The sequence below is a fragment of the Amia ocellicauda genome, chromosome 12, assembly GCF_036373705.1.
Source record: "Amia ocellicauda isolate fAmiCal2 chromosome 12, fAmiCal2.hap1, whole genome shotgun sequence".
Taxonomy (NCBI): Eukaryota; Metazoa; Chordata; class Actinopteri; order Amiiformes; family Amiidae; genus Amia; species Amia ocellicauda.
In genome coordinates, this window is record NC_089861.1 from 28,795,503 (window position 1) to 28,818,153 (window position 22,651).

A 22,651-nucleotide genomic window follows, 5' to 3' on the forward strand; every position below is an offset into this window, starting at 1 on the left:
TTGATTTTGTGTGCGTTGTATTTATTTAGTAATTAACATCTTTATTTTGCTTTGCTTTTAACAAATACCTTTTGAAAACTAGCCTTAAAAAATAATTAGTCAATTTCATCATCTGGTTTTGCGAATACCCAACAATTGAACTATAAAATTCTCCTTTGGGTGAATAAGAGGTTTATTTGTCATTGAAACACTAACACAAAAAGCTGATGCATAGAGCATGTCAATGTCTGGGTGTGGGTGTGTGGTGGGGGCTGTTTTTATCTCAGACAGAGAGTGCCACTGAAGATAGTGGCATGCTAATGACATGTAGCCAAAAAGAAAGACAGCATTAAAAGAACACTAGTTACGGCCTATTTGATTGCCAAACCAAGCTTTGAAAAATCTAATTGGCTGGGATGAACTGCACAATGAGGGTACCTTTTGGTGGAAACCAATTGACTGGGACATATAGAAGCTATGTGGCTCAATGTGAAGCATAAATGTGTCTATTTCCCACTAAAAAAAACGCGAAATAAGTGAGGATCCAATTCCCAATGCTTTTCCAGCAATCCCTGGTAAGAAGAGAGTAGCCACATTCCCGACTGTTTCCAGAACGTTACTAAACCATGACCGGGATTTTGGTTGTGCTTCCTCTCTAAGCCTGCTGATCTCGTTCTCCATTTGTTGAGCTCTGTCATTGAAGCCCTGCTGTAGGAGGTCCTTTTGCTCCTGCAACAACAGAGACGACACAGGCATGAGAATAGTATGACCAAGAGAGCCCACGTAGTCCAGAAGGTCAGAGATTGAGCACCAACAGAAAATGACAAACAATATGGGACATCACATCCTGCCACCAATGAGTTTTAAACAAGCACCGTCCCCTTTAAGCCGTCAACCAATATAAAATCGGGTTCATTCCAGCATTTTTTTCTATTTTGATACAAGCGCAACGCACAATCGAACTTAAACCAGAAATGAGCAAACCCCAAACAAAATGAAGAATCAAGTAAACAAAGGCAACCCCTTGGGTTGCACAGTTTGGTGGCAAAGTGCTGCTGAGGTGCAGGTGGACCTCCCTCAGAAACCATGGCTGTTGTGATTAAAGTTATGACCCAGTTGGGCTTTACCTTGAGTCGAGCCTCTATGACTTTCTCTTGCTCCTGCATGGCATTCTTCCTGTCCTCTTCCATCTTGACCAGCAGCTGTTCCATGTTCTCTCTGTAGGTCCTCTCCTGGTCCTCCATCTGCTGCTGCAGGACATGCTGCTGTTCCCGAATGGCTCTGTTTTCCCGCTCCGCAGCCTCAGTCCTCGCCTGTTCCTCTGCAGGGAAAAAGTCAGGGTTCAGATGACACATTTAGTCAAGGCCAAATCAAAACCTTCCAAAAACTTGTTAGTGTTTTAAGCAAAATGGGAACATGGTTGCAGAGTTCTGTGAAATTAAGCTACTGACACAGAGAAAACCAAGCTTGTTGCATGGTATTTATTATTATTATTATTATTATTATTATTATTATTATTATTATTATTTATAATTGTGTGTGTACAGGAGGGAGGATCTGTTTGGAGTGATGCGAGATTGGGAGTCGTCCTCCTCCAAAACTGTAGTTTGGTCCTTTAAAATTAAATGCTGATTCCAAATAGGCCTTATAGGTGCACTTCACCTTCCATTCTCCTCTGAGCCTCAGTCAATGACTTATCTGCTGCCAGCACAGCTTTGCCAATATCTTCTTTAGATTGCAGGTAGTCTTTCAGAACTTCATCAGCCTGGTATCACAAAGAGAAGCAACAATCAGAGGAGCATTCGAGTCCCAGCGGAAGAGCAAACCGCAGCCCTTGAGTTCAGGGAAGAGCCACAAATCAGCTGGTGCAGATTTCCAATGCCGCATTTCCCTAACATTTGACATTTTAAATTACACTATGTAGTAATATAGACAACATTTTACTCAACTTAAATTACTGGTAAGACAAGAAAATTATTCCATGTGTTCAAATAATGTAGCGATATTTGCTCAATTATAGGTTCAAAAAGGGGATTCAGCTTTTCACAAAGAGGGGTGCTGTGCAGGAATAGCTGAGCTGGGAGAACATGCCTGTTGCCTTAACAAGAAAGGAGTGAAACTTAAGTCACTGCGTGTCTGATTGCTTTGCCTGTTTGCACTAAAGGGGAATGGCTAATGTGTGAGAATATTACAAATACTGAGAGGATATTTGGGTTGGTGAGTTGGTACACAGTTTAATCAAGAATTGGTATATGTAATTAATTTGTTTGGTTCTTCTCCCACATCAGGCGTTCTTTGGTTTTAGGTTTTATGCGTATATTAATAGTTTTTTGTCACACGTGCAGGTGTATTGCTTTTAAAATTACTAGCTCCATGTTGTTTTTAAACAGAAATGTGTGCCCCTGTCTCCTATTTTATATGACTTGTATTGTCCAAATTGGGGGTGGCATGGTGGTTAGTGCTGCTACCTCACAGCTCTTGTGTGGAGTTTGCATATTCTCCCCATTTCTGCATGGATTTTCTCTGGGCATTCTGGTTTCCTCCCATTGCCCAAAGACATGTGGGTTAGGTTGATTGCTCTCTCTAAATTGCCCTGTGTTTGTGTGTGTTGCTCAGCGATGGACTGGTGTCCTGTCCTAGGTGTTCTCCTGCCTTGCACTCTATGATTGCTGGGATTGGCTCCAACTTCTCCATGACCCTATAATAAGTGGTTTCAAAGATGGATGGATGTTATTTGTTCACATTTATCTATTCAGTTGTTTACATTTATCAATTTATTTACTAAGTTGTGTGCAAGACATTCATTTCATACTTCACTGTTTGTCTTGTAACCTAGTCAGTTTCTCAGATTAGATGTGTATTTATATATATTTTGGTTATTTCCATTTTTTTAATTGGTTTAATGATACTGAATTCCCTCTGGCTTTCTGATAGTAACTTGTTATCTCAGACTCTGGAATCAGTAAATCTGTTTTGTTTCTGTAATGTGAAATGTTTGATATTTTAGGACCCTGTAAGGACAATCTTATGTCCTTCTTATGTTCATATGTTGGTCCACCCAGCTTGAAATCTGTGTGGGAAGTCATTGGAGGTCCCTGACTTTCTTGAGGGTGGCATGGCCATTAGCATATTAAATGATACCAATATAAGGAGCGTAACATTCTAGTATCTAATATTTGGATTATCATCATCAAGACAATAGGCGATCACTATGTGTTTTCATGTTTTCATTAATCTAAATAAATTAATAAAAAACACACAAATTAATTAGGGTTTTTCTTCCATACTTAAAATAAAAAATAAAAAAACAAACAGAACAATCTGGGATCCCCTGCCTGCCTGACCAACAGCCTGCTTTTGCAAAATTGGCCAATTTGGCAGTGGAAAAGAAGCCAACAGTAGGTTTTACCAATCAAGAAATTACTCAAGATGCAGACCCTTGCTGGTGGAATTAGAAGAAAGCCTTTGACCTCCACCTTACCTTAATTCCTTTAGAAGGAACTTCCTTGTATCTGCTGATGAAGTCCTGCAGGTCCCTCTTGTATTCCTCATACCCTCCTGTAGTCATGTAGATCCCATCTTTTACCTTCTCCTCCAGGACTTCAAACTGATTCATAATAATGCTCTCGCAAACCTTTCTCGATTCCTTCTCATTTCTCTCACAGATCGACTGATATTTCTTCTGCAGAGATTCCTAGATTAATGTGAAGATTACAAGAAAGATCCTCAGTCTCAGTCTCAGACTCAAAGGACTAAAGTAGATGTATTAATGGACACTCTGGATGGAACATTCAGTTCAAGTCATTCAACCCACCCCCTGCCACCCTGCCCCTCTGCCTGTACCATGAGCTTGAGCTGGAACTTCTGGTCATCATCCTTGAAGGACTTGTCCATGAAGATCTTCACTGCCTCCTTCTCAAATCTGCTGTGGAGGTCGGAGAGTTCCTCCTGGGTCTCGGTGGGGTAGGCCACCCACTGCTCCATCTCCTGCAGGTAGTATGAAATGGCGTCGTCCAGGGCTCTGTTGTTCTCGATCTGGGCCAGTGCCAGTACGGCATTGTCCAGGCAAGGGATCTGGCCGCTGCGGATTGCCTTGACATACGCCTCCGCCAGGCTCCCCAGCACTGCAAAACAGCAACTTCCTATGAGACACTCTGTTTCATATCAGATTCCCTGCGCACATGTGTGAATATGATCAGTAGGGGTGTAACGATTCACTGATTCAAATCGATACACTGGTCCAGCTGTTAGGGATACAAGTGCACCGATGCAAATTCCCAATCCGGTCTATATTTATTAGCTAACAGGTTAAATATCGATCCGCTCTTCACAAACTGGCCAACAAACTGATACAGCAATTGCAAATCGGATCACAATGTGTATTTTTTCACATTGGCTTCTCCTATAATGATACTTTTGAATCGTTAAACGTTTGTAACTGGGATCAAAATGAACAAAAAATCCAATATAAATCAGTCGCACTGAATGTCTGCTCAGCTCTGCGCTGTGAGTTCCCGAGCTCACACACATTCTCTTATTCACACAAGTGAGTCAGGACATTGCTTTGAGGAGGTCCACACAGTATTCTCAAACCCAGATGTATGGGATTAAACAGATTTTTTTTTAAAGAGTAATTTTATTTCATTTTTATTTCTTTAATCTCTAGTTTTACCCACAGAAGACTTCAGATAATGGCAACATAGTCTAAGAGTAGTTTTATTATATTTGAGAGGGGTGAATAAGCATAATCCTTCTCTCCAACAGACATAAAGGACAGTTTGGTGACCCTGGGGGTATTGTAAAGTGAATAAATAAAGCACAGTAACATGCGCTGCAGATACCCATTGAGGTACATATGGCCAAAATGTGTGAAAGCAGGGTTCTCATGTGTGGTCTTAACCCACTGCGGGACACAGGGTGATCAACAATTCTGAACTTCTATGCAAAGTGCTTTACATTGCCTTTCCTAATTGTAAGCTAAGTCATACTATTTAAGTGTTTATAATGTCGTGGTGTTGGGTTTTTTGGAACCTAATGTGTTTCACTCTTTTCAGCTCACTAGTGTTAACAGTTCACAGCTGTCAGTCATCTTGTGCAAAGGCATCTGTGGACCAGATCATGAAGTATAAAAAGTTACTCACTCCTGCCAGTGACTGTGTAGCCCCCTTTCATGGTTTTTGTCTGGGCGTGGGCAAAGGTGTGGTTGGAGAAATCTCTGGCCTGCTGAACAAATGCAGGCTCAAGGTCGCTGTCACTCAGCTCTTCCATTCTCTTCATGTTCTCAGGGGTGGTGGGACGAGTGAACACGAAGCATTTCCGTGTTGGGAAGTAGTTCCGGATACACTCACGGGGCAGGTTGTATTGCTGGGAGGATTTGTTATGACCTTTGGGAAGGAAAAATTAATAATTCATGCTTAATCTCTTCAGGCCTGCCAGCTGCATGTGTCTTACAAAGACTCTTCCCTGGGGCTTGAATTCCCCTTTATTTGGACTGTCTTCCCAAACATACAAAGGCTGCTTTACTGGCTACACTGGCAGCCAATTCCTAATTAATTATGGTGTTAATAACAGCTGAATATATTATCCAATTTCTGTTCATTCTGATGGTGATCACATGCTGAAGCCAGTCTCAACCCCAACAGTGTTCTATAACCCTCTCCCTCAGCCCGAACCCAACTTTAACCATTACCTATATGATCAACACAAGAACTCATGAGGTTGAAATGTCCACATACACCCAGTATTACTCCCTGAGAAACCAGGTTTGGGGTCTCCCGACCTAAACCTTGTTTTTGTTCATATAGGTGTGAGTCCTCATAAAGTAGTTGTCTGAGTTGATTAAGGGCATTACCAGGTTTCAGCTTCAGTGAGTTATCCAAGTATTCATCCGCTGTGACCTGCTGGCCATCAATCACCAGGTCCAGGGTGAAGTCTCGCACTGTCCACACGAAGGAGGGGAAGAAACGGGCAAACTCGTTGGACTCGTCCTCCTCGTCTGTCTGGGATTTCACCTTGATGTGCTCAGTAAGCTCAGTGACATAGCTGCAGATGCCCGTGTTAAGGGAAGAACCTCCCCGAAAAAGAACAACAACATGGGACAGCAGAGATGCTGTGATCATCTGGTCAGCATGTGGTTGTATTTTTTACTCACAATCTCTCAAGCTGACTATAACAAACATCATGTTCTAATTTTTTCCTGGGTTGAAATTAGTAATCTAATCAAGCCAAAGCAGCTGAATATGAAGCTTCTAAATGAGTTATGTTGATTTAACTAAAGTAGCTGTTTAAACAATACAGCTGGAGTGAGTCCACATTGCAAAAGCTAAGCATCTCTGAAGTGTAGACAGTGAGAACAACTACCTCAGAGCCACAAACGGACACTTGTCAATGATTCCAAAATGTTTTCATAGTATTGAATGAGACTGGGAGAGGTTTAGTGGTACTGTTTTCTCATAAAGGCCTTTCCACTATTCATACCCCACAACACTTATATTATTTTTATTTTAAATTAATTGTATTTTTGTAATTCTTTAATTGTGCTTGATTGGTTATACTACTGCACTTTTGTAAAACTAAAATTAAATTTTGGATTGATTTGTATTACTGCGATTGTGTAATGTTTGTGTTACCTGTATGTCGCCCTAGATAAGGGCCTCTGCCAAGAAATGTATAATAATAATATAATGACACACAAACACTTCCGAAAGGATTTTCACACCAAGAGTCACTGTCACTCCCCGTGGGCACTATTTTGAACAACAGTACAGTCTGGAGAACATGGCCGCTCTGAAGGATACTGCAGCTGCTGGACCGCATTGTTGTTGATGGTCCCCGTGCTGTTGTACACCAGGGTGCTGCTTAACAGGACTGCCAAAGCAAAGATCCAGTTGTCATTCTTCTCGTCTCCCTGGGGAAAGGCGCAGGTGTAAAAAAGTCACTGTCAGAGCTGGTTGCTGCATGGATTGTCCCTGAGAGCTTTGGGGTGGAGGAGTGTTTAACACCAGTAAACAATCTGGGTTTTAAATCTGCTTTTCAATCCAATACCTACCAGAAAATTCCACACCCAGGGCTTTGGGTGTCATTGCAAAGCCCTGGGTGTGTGAATTTTCCCACCAAGAGTGGCGACCCTGCTGGTGCAGTGGTGTGTGTGTCGTGGAATCTCGAGTGACAGTGATTGAATCCCACAGCAGCTCAGCAACTACCTTTATAACTGGATGCCTTTTCTTGTCTGACAAGAGGCTTCTTACTGTGATCCAATGGCAACCCCCTTCCAAATTAGATGCAGCAGCACAGATCATGCACACAACCTGTGTTCTGTTCAAATGATCTGATTCACAAGCTGACTACAGCCCCACTGTTTATTAGCTGTTGTAATATACAGGCAGTGAAAAACGTTCGTGAGGGGTGAAACAACATTATTGCAACTATAGAGGTGTTTTGCAATTTACACATACAAAGTAACATCACTATACTATATACAGCACTGCCGAGTAGTGAGTAGGTAGGCTTACATACTGATAACATCAGTGCAATTTAACACCACTGCCACTGTAAACAGCAGCACATCCATTGGCGTGTTAATTAAGCAAATAAACAAGCAGGGGCCGTGTAGACAGACTGACACCCCACAAGCATTGCAGATGAAACCATTTCCTGTACAGACAAAAATAAAAAACACACAATGGACCCGATGAAGAGATGTAACATTGAGCTTTGATCTTATCCAGGATCAACCATTTCTGCATTTGGCCAGATCAGGGATGTGAAACTCAGAGTCTGGAAAGCCACGGGGTCTTTAGGCTGAGTTCTGAATGACTCTTCTAGTCCAAGGTTGCAGATACTAGGAACTATGCCATAAAATTTGCATTGTACTGTGGTTCTTTGTTAATGTACCTCTTTAAATCACTCCTACCCATTGACACAGTATAAATCCCCTCCCTGCCCACATGGAAGAATGCCTTGATTAAAATAGATAATAGGAAAAAGATTTGTGAGATGATGTAAAAACAGGAAAGGATGTGTGGCTCCATTCGTGCTGCTGCGGCTACAGCATCACATTTGAAATGGCAGTTCTCTGATCCAGCTTCTCCTTTGTTCTTTTCTCAGTCAGCACTGACACACTTGCTGACCTTGTTCCCACTTTTTAGGTGGAACACTTAGTTAGTAGGTGAAACATTACACTGAGCAGAGACCGGACAACGGCTGTTTTAACTACAATGACACCAAAACACCCAATATGTTCTATCCGAGCCCAGCTTCCCTAACAGGAGTATAAGAGAAGACGGGAAAGCCCCAATCCCACAAGAGGCATCAAAGTCTTGCAGCACCAAGCAGGAAATGAAATGCAAGAAAGAACAGAGCATGTGCACAACCTCTTTGTGTCCAGAGTGTTTTTGTGGATCTGGCGGAGTGCTGTGGTGAGTCACACAGACTGTTGTTGCAGTGTTACAGTGACTCATTGTGAAACAGACGAGATAATGGGATCTGAATGGAAAGTGAAAGTGTAGCCTGGACCCAGAAGAGGGGAGAGGCTACTTCTGTGACCTGATGGAACCCCCCTATCATATCAAATATTATTATTATTATTATTATTATTATTATTATTATTATTAATTTAGTTAATCTGGTAATGAAAACACAGATTTATTCAAATCCTACTTCTTTTGCTGTGCCCCCCCCCTTTAGCTCAGCTCACTTTCTCCACGTCCCCCAGCCCCTCAGTGTCTAGCAGCACCAGGGTCAGGTCAGGCTTAGTAGGGTGAGGGACACACCACATCCAGATGCCCTTGGTGTGGGACTGGATGGTGGAGCCCAGGGAGAATCCTGAGGAAGAGAGGGAAGAGAAAGACCTCTTGTAAGTACAGAACATGATTGTCAGACATACCGGGCTTCTCAGTTCAGTGTTGTCTTAGTGGTTATTTCAAAATAACTCCATCAGACCCCTAATTTCACTCATTCTTTGCTCTAGTAAACCTGCTTATTATTAAATCCAGCTATGGTGCGGGTGCATTGCTGCTGAAGCAGATAACTTGAGAGGGAATTGGAAAGACATATCTAGCAGTGGTTCCCAACCCTGGTATGCTGGTTGGTTTCCATTATTATTACAGCAGACTCTCGATTATCCCCAAGGTTTATCTGATTGACAGAATAACCGGGCACTTGAGATTTTGACACAGATTAATGACAATGATTTTTCAAAGCTGATTCTAATATATGTTCTAATATACAATATTGAATCATTTATAATATTTTGTATATGTATAAGTCATGGAATATCGACAGGATTTATTTTTTATTGTATTATTATTTATTAATTATTTATGAAAGAGGCTTTGGATAAATAGTTAAAGACTAATTATACCTACATCAGTGTATTTTGGAATAGCAATCATCATGGAAATTTCGATGTTTTTATTATTGGTGATTTTGGATTATCAAAAGTCTACTGTATTATTATTAGTAATAAGAATCATCATTTTGAATAAGGCCAGGAGGTAACTCACCTTGCGTCTTCCCCGCCAGCTTGTTCATGAGGTAGGATTTGCCGGTGCGATACAGCCCAACCACCGCCACCACCACTACCGGCTGTTCGATGTGCCTCAGGACGTCCAATGCCTCAGGAATGACCTGCAGCTGCCCGTCCTCGCCATTCTCAATCAGACACACTGGGGCTGACTTCTGCACCCTGCTGTTGGCCATGACTGCTCCTGTGCATTGGGGTACTAGGTAAGATCTTTGGCCACCTGTTTGCTACCAAAATGTATGTAGTATGTATGTGTAGAACTCCTTTGGTAACCATGTGTCTGTAAACTAGGTACGCCGCATTTATTAGGTATACACCAATCAGCCATAACATTATGACCACCTGCCTAATATTGTGTAGGTCCCACTTTTGCCGCCAAAACAGCCGTGACCCGTCGAGGCATGGACTCCACTAGACCTCTGAAGGTGTGCTGTGGTATCTGGCAACAATACGTTAGCAGCAGATCCTTTAAGTCCTGTAAGTTGTGAGGTGGGGCCTCCATGGATCGGACTTGTCTGTGGCCCATTGTAGGTGCTTTTGGCAGTGGACAGGGGTCAGCATGGGCACCCTGACTGGTCTGCAGCTACGCAGCCCCATACGCAACAAACTGTGATGCACTGTGTGATCTGACACCTTTCTATCAGAACCAGCATTCACTTTTTCAGCAATTTGAGTTACAGTAGCTCGTCCGTTGGATCAGACCACACTGGCCAGCCTTCGCTCCCCATGTGCATCAATGAGCCTTGGCCGCCCATGACCCTGTCGCCAGTTCACCGCTTTTCCTTCCTTGGACCACTTTTGATAGGTACTGACCACTGCAGACCGGGAACACCCCACAAGAGCTGCAGTTTTGGAGATCCTAACAAGATTATCAGTGTTATTCACTTCACCAGTCAGTGGTCATAATGTTATGGTTGATTGGTGTAAATGCTAACAACATATCTCAAGTGTCTATTATGTGTATGAATTGCTGTGTGCAGGAATGCTAATGAAAGATGAAATGCAGTTCTGCGCTCTGTCCACATGGTGAAGGCAGAGTATCATGAGCGTGTTAAAGGCATATGTTGTTATTGAAAACAGCACCGACAGGCGTGTGAAATACTTTATAGCTACATGTCTTTTATCTCTGGAATTGCACGTAGAAAGTTTGGTACATAATTGCTTTTCAGATAATAAATAGTTTATCTAGATAATTTACTACTAAAAGTGCCGTAAAAAATATATATTTTACTTTGAAATAAAATTTTAACTTAAATCTTGAATTCCAGATTTAAATCTTAAATCTAAATCTTAAATCTTGTGCTCGCAAAATAAAGTTAGTAAAAATGCAAATGAGTCCTGCTTGTTTCGGACATTAATTCATATTTTACTGATGATAATTAATTTGAAAATGAGGTTACCTCATGTTAAATAAAATCATAATTTTTTTTTTTTTTTTCTAATTAACAAGTAGGCTTTCCTGCTCGACTAAACCGTGCCCACTTATCTGCTGCACAGACACAGCAAATTAGCAATTCAGCCGCATCCATTAAAGTTGCTAGATAATTGAACGTTTGTGACCAGGGGCGGGTGGTCCTCTGAAGTGCTTTAATTGGGTAAGTGGGCCGCGGCACAATAAAGTTTCATACAAATCGCTATAAAACAAAAAATCTTAAATGCAACTCACATAATAGCTTAATACTTATTAAAAAGCAGACTATTACAAAATATATTTTACAGCACAAAGCCTTTCCACTGAACTTGACCTTTATTTCTAAGAATATTAATTATTTTCACTTAAAGACGAAGCGGACGGATTTCTGCGAATCAAATATCAATAAAACTGAGCATGCGTTAAGTCCCACAGCATACAGTCCTGTTTAAAGATGCTGTATCTGAGCGAGTCGTTGTTTCTTCGGGTGGTAGACGGTGTGTCGGCTGTTCAATTTAGGAAAAGCGTCGGTGTGCGAATTCGTGAATGGAGGGGTAGAGCGACCGAGCCCTGTCTGCTTCCATGCCCGCTCTCCAGAAGGAAACACTGCATGACTTCTACTTTCACTTTCACAGGCAGCCGCTCCAGAAAACGCATTTTTGCATGAATAAAATCGAAATAGGCCTACATTTTACCTAGGGAGATGTAGTAGTAGGCTAGTTTAGTTGTAAATCTGGCAGTACTATTCTCAATAAGAAACGTCTTACCCGTTTAGAAACTGTGACCCCAGCTGTCAGATGTAGCACTGCGCGTCTGTGCTCGGATGCTGTCAGGATGACTTGTTATCGTGTATGGGCGGCTGCAGTCTCCTCGAAAGCGAAACAAATATGAACACCTTTTCCCGTTTCCAAAAATCGGGCTGTTTCCTTGCACTGCCCTGGAGTTGCACGGAGAGACTATTTTCAAACTATCTATCCCGGTTTAGGCTGCATGCCAATCCACTCTGAAGCATTTCTCTGTTTTTCCTTATCTTGTTTGTTTGGTTTTGTTTTTTTAAGAAATGAAGAAAAGCCCCCCCAGTGTCTTGAGTGTCATCTTGAGCCGATCGTATCCCTTCGATCGTATCATCCCTGTGCAAATGTGACTTTTGGACGTTTTAAGCTCCTGGGGAGAAAAAAAGTGTCGTGTGAGCAGAAAACCGGGAGATATTTTATCAGCAGGCTTAGCTGCCTCGCTTCCCGTAAGACGTTTCGTTGTGACTGAAACCACAAAGACACGGGTGGAGCGCACTCATTAACCCTTCCATGTCATGCTGTGTGCCAATGAATGAGGTGCGGCTGACCAGTGGGTTGTCCAGCTGGGTGGTGGCTCCAAATGAAAGAGTCAAGGCTCCCGTCCTTCTGAAAACAGTGTAAATCCACCACCACTTAGAGGGTCTGACATGTGCAATTGGTTTAGTTGGTCTGATCCGGGCATACTCAAAACGCATGTGTCCTGTGAGTACAATGACACTTGTAGCCGTTTTGTCTTCCTGCTGTTGGCGATTGTTTACATGCTTTTGCTTGGATAGCAGTGCTCAATAACTAGTCGAGTGCCGGCTTTTACACTAACATGTCTGAGATGTCTCAGACACTAACATGTCTGGGGGGGGGGGGTGAAACATCGCCTCGCCTCCATAGACGGTAGTCTGCAGTCCCTAAACCAGAAGATTCAGACCCATGCAGGTATAAAACTACACCACACATGCAGATATGAGATCATCATGCAGTTTGCATTGGATCCAAGTTCAAGGTCAACACAGCGGGATGCTGCCATTTGGCACCGAGGCGCTTTCACTTTCGATCTGAGCAAAGGATTAAACCCGTTTGCTTTCTGAGCGCTGAGACAGACTCCCTCGCCAGACTACAGGGACGTCACTTTGAGCAAACTGACATTTCGGGGGTTTGATTGCAAAAACAGCAGAAAACAGCGCTCATCGATTACAGCAGGTACGTTTTAACACATTTTGAAGTGTGCGCATTTACTTTTGTTCACAGACGATATTTTTCTCGTTTCTTCACAGCAGTGTTACAGACGGGAGAACTCATTCGACGCATTTGAATTGATCTACTAAAGGCTAAAGCAATCGTTTAATAATTACATCAAAATATTGCGAAGGATGTCGCAATAAAACGATGCACGTCGATGGGGGGAGATTTTATTATTGTTTGTGTTAGAAGGGCGTCATGAATCGAGAAGCTCCGCGTTTGTCTTTTGCTTATTCTAGTTTAGTTTTGCAGACAAATGGCCACTTAGTGACAATCAAATTATCATTGTGCTGAAAACCATGGCCCTTAATGCCAGAGCTTGGGAAGTTACAAATGTGGATCTCGTTTTATGTTCTGCCCGTTTTAAATATTTTGGTTTCGATCTGAAATTAGTCAAACAGCAGAGGGGAGATGGGGCACGTTAAGGTTTTTTTTTTTTTTCTAAACTAAAGCAAAAATGTATCTTAGTTTATATGGTTATTATTGCACATTTTCAATACTTAAACTGCATATTGTCTAAACTAATGCCCTGAAAAAGAGCGTCTACTAATAATACGCCTAAGTAATTAGAAGAATATGGTTGTGCTGTGCTTGATCTTGTATTACAAGAAGACCCCATTGTCAAACATTATAATCGTATACATGTAACAGAGTTATATCTGCTTACCGTTGTTCATTTCCATCAAAGGGGTGAAAAATGAAGGAACAACTACCACAGTGTGTATCATAATGCCTGTTCCGGGTTTATACTGTTTATACTGGGGTTATTTTCAATATCACTAAAGTGTTCATTTGCATGATGTCTGCTCTAAATTGTCTGATTGATTAATGCAGCATTGTAGTGCTAATTCCACGAGAGTGCACATGAAGTATTAAAGTGATATTTGTATTATGCTCGCAACCTTTATGATGCATGCGCAGTAATAGATTGTTCTAGGCTGTGCTTAAATTCAATAAAGCCTCGGCAATGTATTTATCAGTATTAATTTGTTATAGGCAATAGGTCGAAACATACAGATTCTGAAATTATTTGATTATGCTCTCACATGTAATTAAAATAATCGGTTTCTGTAAACCTATATTACGCAACGTAAGGGACAGCTGTAGAGATGTATTTGATATACATTTTAATTAATGTTTAGCCTATTTGTGTTGTCGAAAGTAAAACCTAATGCCCAATTGCTGCTCCTCCTGGAAGGGGGCGAAGATCCTTAAATTATTTTATTTTTCCAGTGATTCACAGTCTTTATCAGAGTCTGCTTCCCGGTATCTGCTGCCTCAAATATAATTCGCCCTTTTCAACAAGCTGGACAGTCGTTTATAAGCTTTCTGTTCCACACAACATGAAAACGCAACGCAAAGCTTTGTATTCACCTGGTGAAGGATGTCTGTCTGTACACATACACACACAATCAAACACAAAATCTCTTGTTGGGGAGTTCAGGGCATAGTGTAAACTCAAACTGTACCATGCTATGGTTCAACTGCATTGTTTCTGTAACTTTACCAATCCATTGTGTTCACTCTGGAGGTGCTACCTGGTACACTTAGGCTATGTATGTGGGGCTTTCACCAGTCTGACGTGGCCTGTTCTTCACTTTGACTCATGCTGACGCCTCAGTCCCTCCTTTCTTACATAAAGCTACCAGTTTTTCCTGTATCTTTTCTTTGATCACAGCATTCTGTGGCACTTAAGAGCTTCATTCTTATCCATCAAAATTGCTTGCTCTCCCATTTTCTTGCTTGGGAGATCACTGGTAGACCACCATCCTTCATCTCTTTCCTTGGAGCCATGATAACACACTGTACTTTCCTCCACTCCTCTCTCAAACTCCACTTGTAAGAAGAACAGCAACGAGTCACCCAGCCTGTAAGATCCTGGTTTGCCCCAGATTTACACACATCTTTCATCTGAAATAGTCATGAAAACGGTCTTCAGTCTCCTGCCTCCACAGTCCATAACAGAAGGTTGTCCAGCCTATAAATATTATATTCAATTTTTTTGTAAGAAATCAGTATGCCTGTGTAAGAAGCCCCATATGCTGTTCACTAGATATGAATGGTATTTGTAGTGTTTTAAGTAAAAGCAAGTTGTGACATGCTGTACAGGACTCACCTCTTAGTCAAATTAAACGAGTCAAGATTTACTTATGTATTTATTTACTTCCACACCATATATTTATTTCAGTGGGCTACCTTGTGTTGATTCAGCTGGACTATTCCCTTATTGAATACTTATTTCCCTCATTAACATGCAAATCAATTTATAACTTTTTTGAAATGCATTTTTCTGGATTTTTTTGTTGTTATTCTGTCTCTTACTGTTAAAATACACCTACCATTAAAATTATAGACTGATCATTTCTTTGTCAGTGGGCAAACGTACAAAATCAGCAGGGGATCAAATACTTTTTTCCCTCACTGTATATTATTTCTAGATGGTTCCAAAGTACTTGTTTATTCTTCAGAGACAAGACAAGAATGAATTGCTAGCATGCTGTATAAGTCAGGGTTTTTCCCACATTATGTAGCTTGTTTGGTTTCCCAAAGTAAGGAATGTAAGGAATGTAAGGAATAGCCCTTTGAATCTTGCAGGGAAACCCCCCCCCACTCCCCCTTCCCCATCAGGGCCCTTATAAAGTTCAGTGGTATGCCATGGTGCTAGTACAGTGATGCTTACTTAAGCATAGTGAGATCCTGGTAAAGCAGACACGGGTATGTTGGATGTCACAGAGTGTGGAGAACTCTTTGCAAAGAGGAATTAATTTCTCCTGTTAACCACACTGGATCAGCTGAGGGTGGCCACTGTGCTAGAGATAAGGAACAAATCAGTGGTGCTTGCGCAGATCTGCATGTCCCTCATCTTGGTCTGTGATTCCAGTGTCACAGCCCCTTGGCAAAAAATTTTGTCGATTGATAGCATATTTGGAAACGCGTGCCACACATTAAACTCTACTTCGCCTGCAGGTCAGTTATCTCTTAAAATGGTCTTGCACCTCACAAACAGTACTGCCACAAGCAGGGCCCTGCCGGGTGCGGCTTCCATTCCAAACAGCAGGCGGAATACTCGCTCTCACTTCTCACTCTTGCAAAAGCAGGACGTTATTTCACAAAACTTTCACTTTCACCTGACTCGAATGAAGGACAGAATGCACAGTACTTTGAGAGACTAACTGCAAGAGTTCACCATGAATCCCCAGAATTTGACATGGTCTGGAAACCGCTTTTTTCATTGTTTGTGATTGGTGCCTTGATGCATAATCAACACCCTTGAAAGAAAGATTAGTTTGGATTATCTATCTATCCATCTCTGTCTTCTCTTTACATCAGTGTTTGCAGAGCAGCATTATAGTTCTTGCATGCTTTACCTGATTATGCCTTTTTCATGTGATTGATGTTATTGTGTTTGTTAATGTTCCTATAAATGATCTATGTACTAATACAGTGATAATCTGGGACCTCATACCCTCCTTTGTTGTCTTTTCTATATAGAGGATGATTAAAAATAAACTTTGCACCATTTCAATTGCCTATTTTTCTCACCCCTGCAGTCTTGGGGATATTTTTAGATAACTTTAGGGAGGGAATGGATATAGGATAACGCTTAACACAGACACAAATCTCTAACTTCAGTAATGCAGTGGGAAGAAATTAAGGGAGTCATTTATGATTAGAAGAAAGTAGCAGTTTACTAAAAATGAGTACACTTCTGTATATTTCTATTGGCAGGTGTGTCAAAGTTTTGATTTAATCCAAGCCAAAGTGTTCAACACTATTCTTGTACAACTGATGGTTTGAAAGAGGTAATGGAGAAATAGGTGACATCCATTAATTCTGTGTGATGCCTGCTACTCTGCTTCCATTTCCAAACTGCATAATAAGTTTCAACATATCCAGGCACAGCTCAACAATTGTGCAAACTAGGCGGGTTTTCCAGGATGACAAAATCAGGGATGCGGTAAAATTACACTGATAAACTACAAAGTAGAATATGCCACAAAATGTTATTCACCCTTCAATTGTGTTCTAGCATGCATACTGTACATACTGCACAGCAATAGTAACAGCCTGGGACCTTTGCACCAGCCCTGACTGAGTCACTAAGTGTCCCTCTATGTGTCTGTTAACAGAAGCCATGGCAAGCAACACAGTGTCCATGCCAAGCCCCGTGTGCCTGATCGAGAACGGATCGGACAGCCAGCTCCACGTTAATCCACTGGCGCTTCAAATCCTGGACGGGATCCGCCAGCCGGTGGTGGCCGTGTCTGTGGTTGGAATGTACCGCACTGGAAAATCCTACCTCATGAACAAGCTGGCGGGGCAGAGAGAGGGTGAGTCACTGGGGAATAAACCAGCTTGGGGTTTCCCTATTTAGCACCGGGTTGCATGCATGATAATAGCGCTGATTGTTCAATTGTGGGAGGGACTGGATATAGGATAACACTGCAGTTAGAGATTTGTGTCTGTGTTGAGTAATCTTCTGTGAGTGGGAAGAAATGAAGGGATTAATTTACAGAATCTCATCTGCACAGTTCATGTGCTGGTCCAGTTGTTTTTAATTGGTACAAAATATATTTATGCTCAATAGTCAGTTATTTATAAGGATTGACCCTACCATCAATAACAGCCTTCTCTGCTGAAAATAAAAATAAAATGCATAATTATTTTATTTCTTCTAAGACACATGTCTCTCCTCATCCCTGATGATTATTTTCAGTCTTTATACATCAGAAAGTAAAACAAAACCCACATTGTATGTTTTCTGTTCTGCTCTCATGTTTTCAAAGGATTCAGACTTCCTTCAGGCTATCATCATCTTGTTGCTCTTTCTCTCTTCATATTTCAGCCTGTCTCCATTCTAAGATTTCCGAGCTCCTTTAATTTGGCCCTAGTTGTAATTCACACAGGATGTAGATAACAGGTTTTAAACCATTTACAATCAAGTCACCAACAGCCCCCTAAACCTAATAGAAGGAGTGAAATTGGTAATGGCATTGGGCCAGAAACAAAGCACTTTGATGGTTCAGGCATTTACCAGGTCATTAGAAGGAGCTAAGGTCTAACAGAAGTGCTCACCTCTAGCTCAGCTATATACTTTGTGTGCCCACTTTGTCTATCCTGTCTGTTGCTTTAGGATTTGCCCTGGGCTCCACCATCCAGTCCCACACCAAGGGCATCTGGATGTGGTGTGTCCCTCACCCCACTAAGCCTGACCTGACCCTGGTGCTGCTAGACACCGAGGGGCTGGGGGACGTGGAGAAGGTGAGCAAGTAGGGGATCAAAGCTAAAGAGGCGGGACACCGCAAAGGACATAGGATTTTAATAAAACTGTGTTTTAATGACCAGATTAAATACAAATTATTAACCATGTATGGTGCTATTTGTGAAACACCCTTCTCACCCATAAAAGATGAATTTTAAAAGACATGAGTAACATGTAGAACTATACACTGAGAAAGACAAAATGAAGTTTTAAGCCAAACGGTATGATTAAGCAGCTATACACATTAAATCTTGTCATTATAATACAATTTATGGCCCTTTTAAACTGTGTGCAAATTAGATTCTTAAATTTGGAACCATTGTTTTAAATGTTCCCAAATTTGGTAGCAATAACCAAAAAGGTGCTAAGTAGAACCCCAAAGAACCTTTATTTTTTAGAGTGTACTTAAAACAGCCATTGTCCAGTCTCTGGTCAGTATAATCTGTGTGTAATTTGCCACCAGTGATGGTGGAGATCGCACATTACCGCTCTTTTTTTCACAAATTATAATGTTTCTCCTACTAAGTGTTTCACATATAAGATATAAGATATGTATATATTTTAATTGTTATAAGATATCACATTATTTGTATACATTTTACCCATTTATACAGCTGGGAAATAACTGGAGCAATCTAGGTAAAGTCCTAACCACTACTCCACACTACTGGTAGTGAGAAGCTGCCTGTTAAATTGTATAGTGTGACATACATGGAGCACAGATTTTGCCCCCTGTGTCCCCGAGTTAATGGGGGGGTATCTTTTTAGGGCGACCAAAAGAATGACTGCTGGATTTTCGCCCTGGCTATCCTTCTGAGCAGCACGCTGATCTACAACAGCAAGGGGACCATCGATAACAATGCCCTGGAGAATCTGCAGTATCCTTTCTCTTGGCTGTGTCCCAAGCCCCAAGTGTTCTCATAACCTAATTCAGTTACACTTTTGGAAAGAATGCTAAGAATATATATAAGTGTCTGGTGATTTAGGAAGAACCTCTACTCCTGTAGAGTACTGGAAGAAACATAGAGTAGGGTAGACATCTTTATTAACAGAGACAGCTGTAGATGTATCGACATGTTTTACTGTCGATTCAGTTATAGTTGACAATAAATGCTACGATATGAGGGTTGTGTTCTATGAATGGAGGTAGTGGGTGGTGGAATTTGAAGGGGCTGTTTGGCAGTTTCCTGAACCATTGACAGCTGCTGGAAACCAATTAAGGTAGTGTGGTGCAGAGTCCTGATAAATGTAATACTAGACCAGTGATAATAGCTTCTGGTCCTGGAGGGAGCCAACCAAGCAAGATGCATAGATAAAAACCTATGAGCAATGTCAATGTACATCCAGTTATGCCAATGACTGATTCAATAAATTAACTGGAATGAGAACCAGTAGGACAGAGAACTTGCAGTAGATGGAAGGGCTTCTTTCCTGCCCCTTGTTTTGAATTTAACTCCTCACATAACATGATGCAAAGGTATGTTTTCTGGGGAAATTCAGAGGACCACATTGGGGATTACAGCCCTGGATTAAGTATAGGAGTTCAGATCCTGTTATTCCTGAGCTGCTGAAGATATGTGACAGAGCTGACTGACCTGATCAAGGTGAAATCTCCAGGAAAGGCCAAGCCAGGCCAAGAGGAGGAGGATGAGGAAGAGGACACTCAATATGTGCGCTTCTTCCCCATTTTTGTGTGGGCAGTGCGGGACTTCACCCTGGAGCTGAAGATTGATGGGAGGTCGGTGAGCGAGGACCAGTATCTGGAACATGCTCTCAGCCTCAAGAAAGGTAAGACATCACACAGTTGCCCGGGGAGCTGTAGGTGTTTCAAAGGTACAGAGAACAGCAATTCAGGTTCAATCAGATACTAGTTAGTTGTTTCCTGGAAAGTTTAGAGCAGTGGGTTGAGTTGAGCAACTGGCAACTCCAAATTTGCAAAAAATGGGAAATGACTGGAGATTAGATTTACAGTTATTAGTATGATTTATTATTTTCTTTTATTCTGTAAACTGAGAAATGTGCTTGAACATTGTGCAGCTCTGCATAACAGTGTCTCCTGTACCTCCAGGCAGCAATAAGAAAGTGTCAGACTACAACCTCCCCCGGCAGTGCATCCGTAACTTCTTCCCCTCACGGCGTTGCTTCGTTTTTGGGACCCCAGCTTCCCCAGATGACATGATCCGCCTGGAGACCCTGCAGGAGAGCCAGCTAAGCAGTTCCTTCCTGGCTACCACCAAACACTTCTGTGATCACGTCTTCAACCAGAGTCCCATCAAAACCGTACAAGGAGGACACCAGGTCACTGGGAGGAGTGAGTAAGCCGGCGTCTTCACTGAGGCTTTGCTAGACAACAACAACAAAAAACAAAGCCTTGTGCTTATGTTTCCACTGGCTTATTTAGTCATCTTCGTGTGATAATGTGTAACACTCAGGAAGATCCTCATAGCGTTCAAATCCTATGTCCGTCTGTCCATTTCACAGAAATGCAAGAATAATTTCAGAGCAAACTAAAGCTGTTTCTTTGTGATTCTTTGTCAATGTATTTATTTTTAGTTCCCCATATGCTCAAAAGCTCAGATTTAGATAAGGGAGGATCACTGGTATACAGTTTATTATGCAACAATTGTCATTCACAGCTTGACAATTGAAATTCCATAACGACAAACAGCAGAGAAGATAGTGTTACACAAAAAATCACCCCAAAGTTTATCCTCAGTTTTTTGTAACTTTCTGGGTTGAGTCTCATATCCTATTATTTCCCAAAAACCATCAGGTGTTGACAGCTAGATGTTTGCAATACTGGATTTAAACTGTCTCTGTACTGCTGGGCTAATCTTCCAAATTAAGAGGGGTTTTCACAAGCATCACATAAATCACTTTTGCAGCTTGTGGAGTGTTTTAGCAATAACCTTCCCATCTGTCAATTCTGTGGTCCCAGTGCTGGGCATCCTGGTGAGCACCTACGTGGAAACCATCTCCAGTGGTTCTGTACCCTGCCTGGAGAACGCCGTGGTGACGATGGCACAGATTGAGAATCAGGCAGCAGTGCAGGAGGGACTTTCCTTGTACCAGAACGGGATGAAAGGTGCCCTGGTCTTCCCAGTGAGCATGGATGAGATTTCTCATCAGCACCAGCACTGGGAAACACTTGCACTTGAAGCTTTCATGAAGAGGTCCTTCAAAGACAATGATGCCCAGCACATGAAGGTCCTGGGGGTAGGCGGACATTTCTTTCCAAGCTCTCGCTCCTTAGGACCCTGTGAATTAGAGGGAAGTGTGATCCTGTCAGTAGAAGACTGCAGTTCTATAGTATATGAATATGAAGGAAATGGGCTTTTGAGTAACTCATCTGATGATAACCTTCACCTGGAGCTCAGGATGAGTTGCACAGCCAGGAGATTGTGGGTTCGAACGCAGGCAATGCTCCTACTAGACGGGTGAGAAAAGTATTTTCAAATGCATTTGAGCCCAAGTCTGATTGAGAGGTGAGGCATAGTAACGTGGTCCCTCCAGCAACTGAGATAGGGGTTCTGCATGTACTTCTTGACCATTTCCATTTTCATAGGACAGTACCTAGCCTTCCCATTATATGGTTGCCCTGGAAGTTGCACATGTCTAACATCTCTTGTTTCTTGACCAACCCTGTATTCCTGAAATCTTGTCATCCCCAGGAAAAGATAGCAGAGCATTACACGACCCTGCTCATGGAGAACGAAGACATCTCTGAGAAAGTCTGTTGTGCCCTGCTGAAGGATCTGTCCACTCCGATGGCCAAAAAGCTTAAGGATGGCTTTTTTGCCAAGCCAGGCGGCTACGAGCTATACTGTGTAGACCGTGATGCCATTGTTGCACAATACCGTGCCAAGCCCAACAAAGGAGTGAAGGTAGGCACACACACCAAACTGCAGGATCCCATGTTGCTCATCGGGGTCCAAAACCCTCCACTTTAGTAGGAGAAAGAAGGACATGCTTTAATCCAGACTGTTCTACTACTTGAACAAAGACGAGATGAGTTTAATTTGGTTAGACAGATAGTCAGCCAGAGATCATGCTGATACCATTTTAGGGGTTTGGAAAAGGATGGTTTTATTTGCAATAATGTTCTCAATGGACAATGAGCTTGATTCTGTAGATCTCATATTAATATCCAGATAGATTTCATTTATTTCTTCTTAAGATTGTCTGAATAGAAAAATAATGTGTGCCCATTTGCTTTGCAGGCTGAGGAGGTTTTGGATCAGTTTCTGAAGGAGAAGGACGTTGAATCCAACTCTGTGCTTCAAGCTGACCAGAAACTCAGTGAAAACGAGAAACAAATTGCTGGTAAGCCGGACTTACAACATAGTAAAAAGCCTTGGGGTGTGATTCACTATTTATACAATTCACCTGTATGTACATGCAAATTAATATCTGAATTACCCGTTTCACGTTTACTACAATATGTGTGA

At 41.8% G+C, this 22,651-nt stretch overlaps 2 protein-coding genes across 6 annotated transcripts in view; one reads left to right on the forward strand and one right to left on the reverse strand.

Annotated features, from left to right (window-relative positions):
• On the reverse strand, positions 1 to 12,182 carry LOC136764859 (guanylate-binding protein 1). 2 transcript variants are annotated; one of them, XM_066719211.1, is made up of 11 exons: positions 11,681 to 12,182; positions 9,483 to 9,680; positions 8,675 to 8,802; positions 6,777 to 6,886; positions 5,831 to 6,021; positions 5,121 to 5,363; positions 3,823 to 4,103; positions 3,461 to 3,673; positions 1,642 to 1,744; positions 1,107 to 1,300; positions 1 to 708 (listed from the first exon to the last, which is right to left on the reverse strand). In XM_066719211.1, exons 2-11 carry the CDS (start codon positions 9,676 to 9,678, stop codon positions 496 to 498), a joined length of 1,872 nt encoding a protein of 623 aa, XP_066575308.1. In that variant the 5' UTR covers positions 9,679 to 9,680; positions 11,681 to 12,182; the 3' UTR covers positions 1 to 495. The 2 variants fall into 2 exon arrangements, with proteins under 2 accessions (XP_066575308.1, XP_066575307.1); XM_066719210.1 differs by having other exon boundaries at positions 9,483 to 9,686; positions 11,681 to 12,181.
• LOC136764858 (guanylate-binding protein 2) overlaps positions 11,032 to 22,651 on the forward strand; it is a 17,072-nt gene continuing 5,452 nt past the window's right edge. Inside the window, exons 1-9 of one of the 4 annotated variants that reach the window (XM_066719206.1) lie at positions 11,032 to 11,097; positions 17,071 to 17,271; positions 18,075 to 18,202; positions 18,972 to 19,081; positions 19,777 to 19,991; positions 20,272 to 20,514; positions 21,142 to 21,419; positions 21,875 to 22,087; positions 22,424 to 22,526. In XM_066719206.1, the coding sequence (XP_066575303.1) occupies positions 17,076 to 17,271; positions 18,075 to 18,202; positions 18,972 to 19,081; positions 19,777 to 19,991; positions 20,272 to 20,514; positions 21,142 to 21,419; positions 21,875 to 22,087; positions 22,424 to 22,526 (1,486 nt within the window). In that variant the 5' untranslated portion in view covers positions 11,032 to 11,097; positions 17,071 to 17,075. Of the gene's footprint in view, positions 11,098 to 12,620; positions 12,902 to 17,070; positions 17,272 to 18,074; positions 18,203 to 18,971; positions 19,082 to 19,776; positions 19,992 to 20,271; positions 20,515 to 21,141; positions 21,420 to 21,874; positions 22,088 to 22,423; positions 22,527 to 22,651 lie in introns of those variants that run through there. The other 3 variants (XM_066719208.1, XM_066719205.1, XM_066719207.1) reach the window with 3 other exon arrangements.

Excerpts from the sequence above, each read along its gene's own strand:
- LOC136764859 (XM_066719211.1), bottom strand. The coding sequence starts at position 9,678 with ATGGCCAACAGCAGGGTGCAGAAGTCAGCCCCAGTGTGTCTGATTGAG. Across the intron at positions 6,022-6,776 it reads AATGCGGTCCAGCAGCTGCA|CTATGTCACTGAGCTTACTG; the intron begins GTATCCTTCAGA and ends GGGCATCTGCAG. Across the intron at positions 4,104-5,120 it reads CTACACAGTCACTGGCAGGA|TGCTGGGGAGCCTGGCGGAG; the intron begins GTGAGTAACTTT and ends GCTGTTTTGCAG.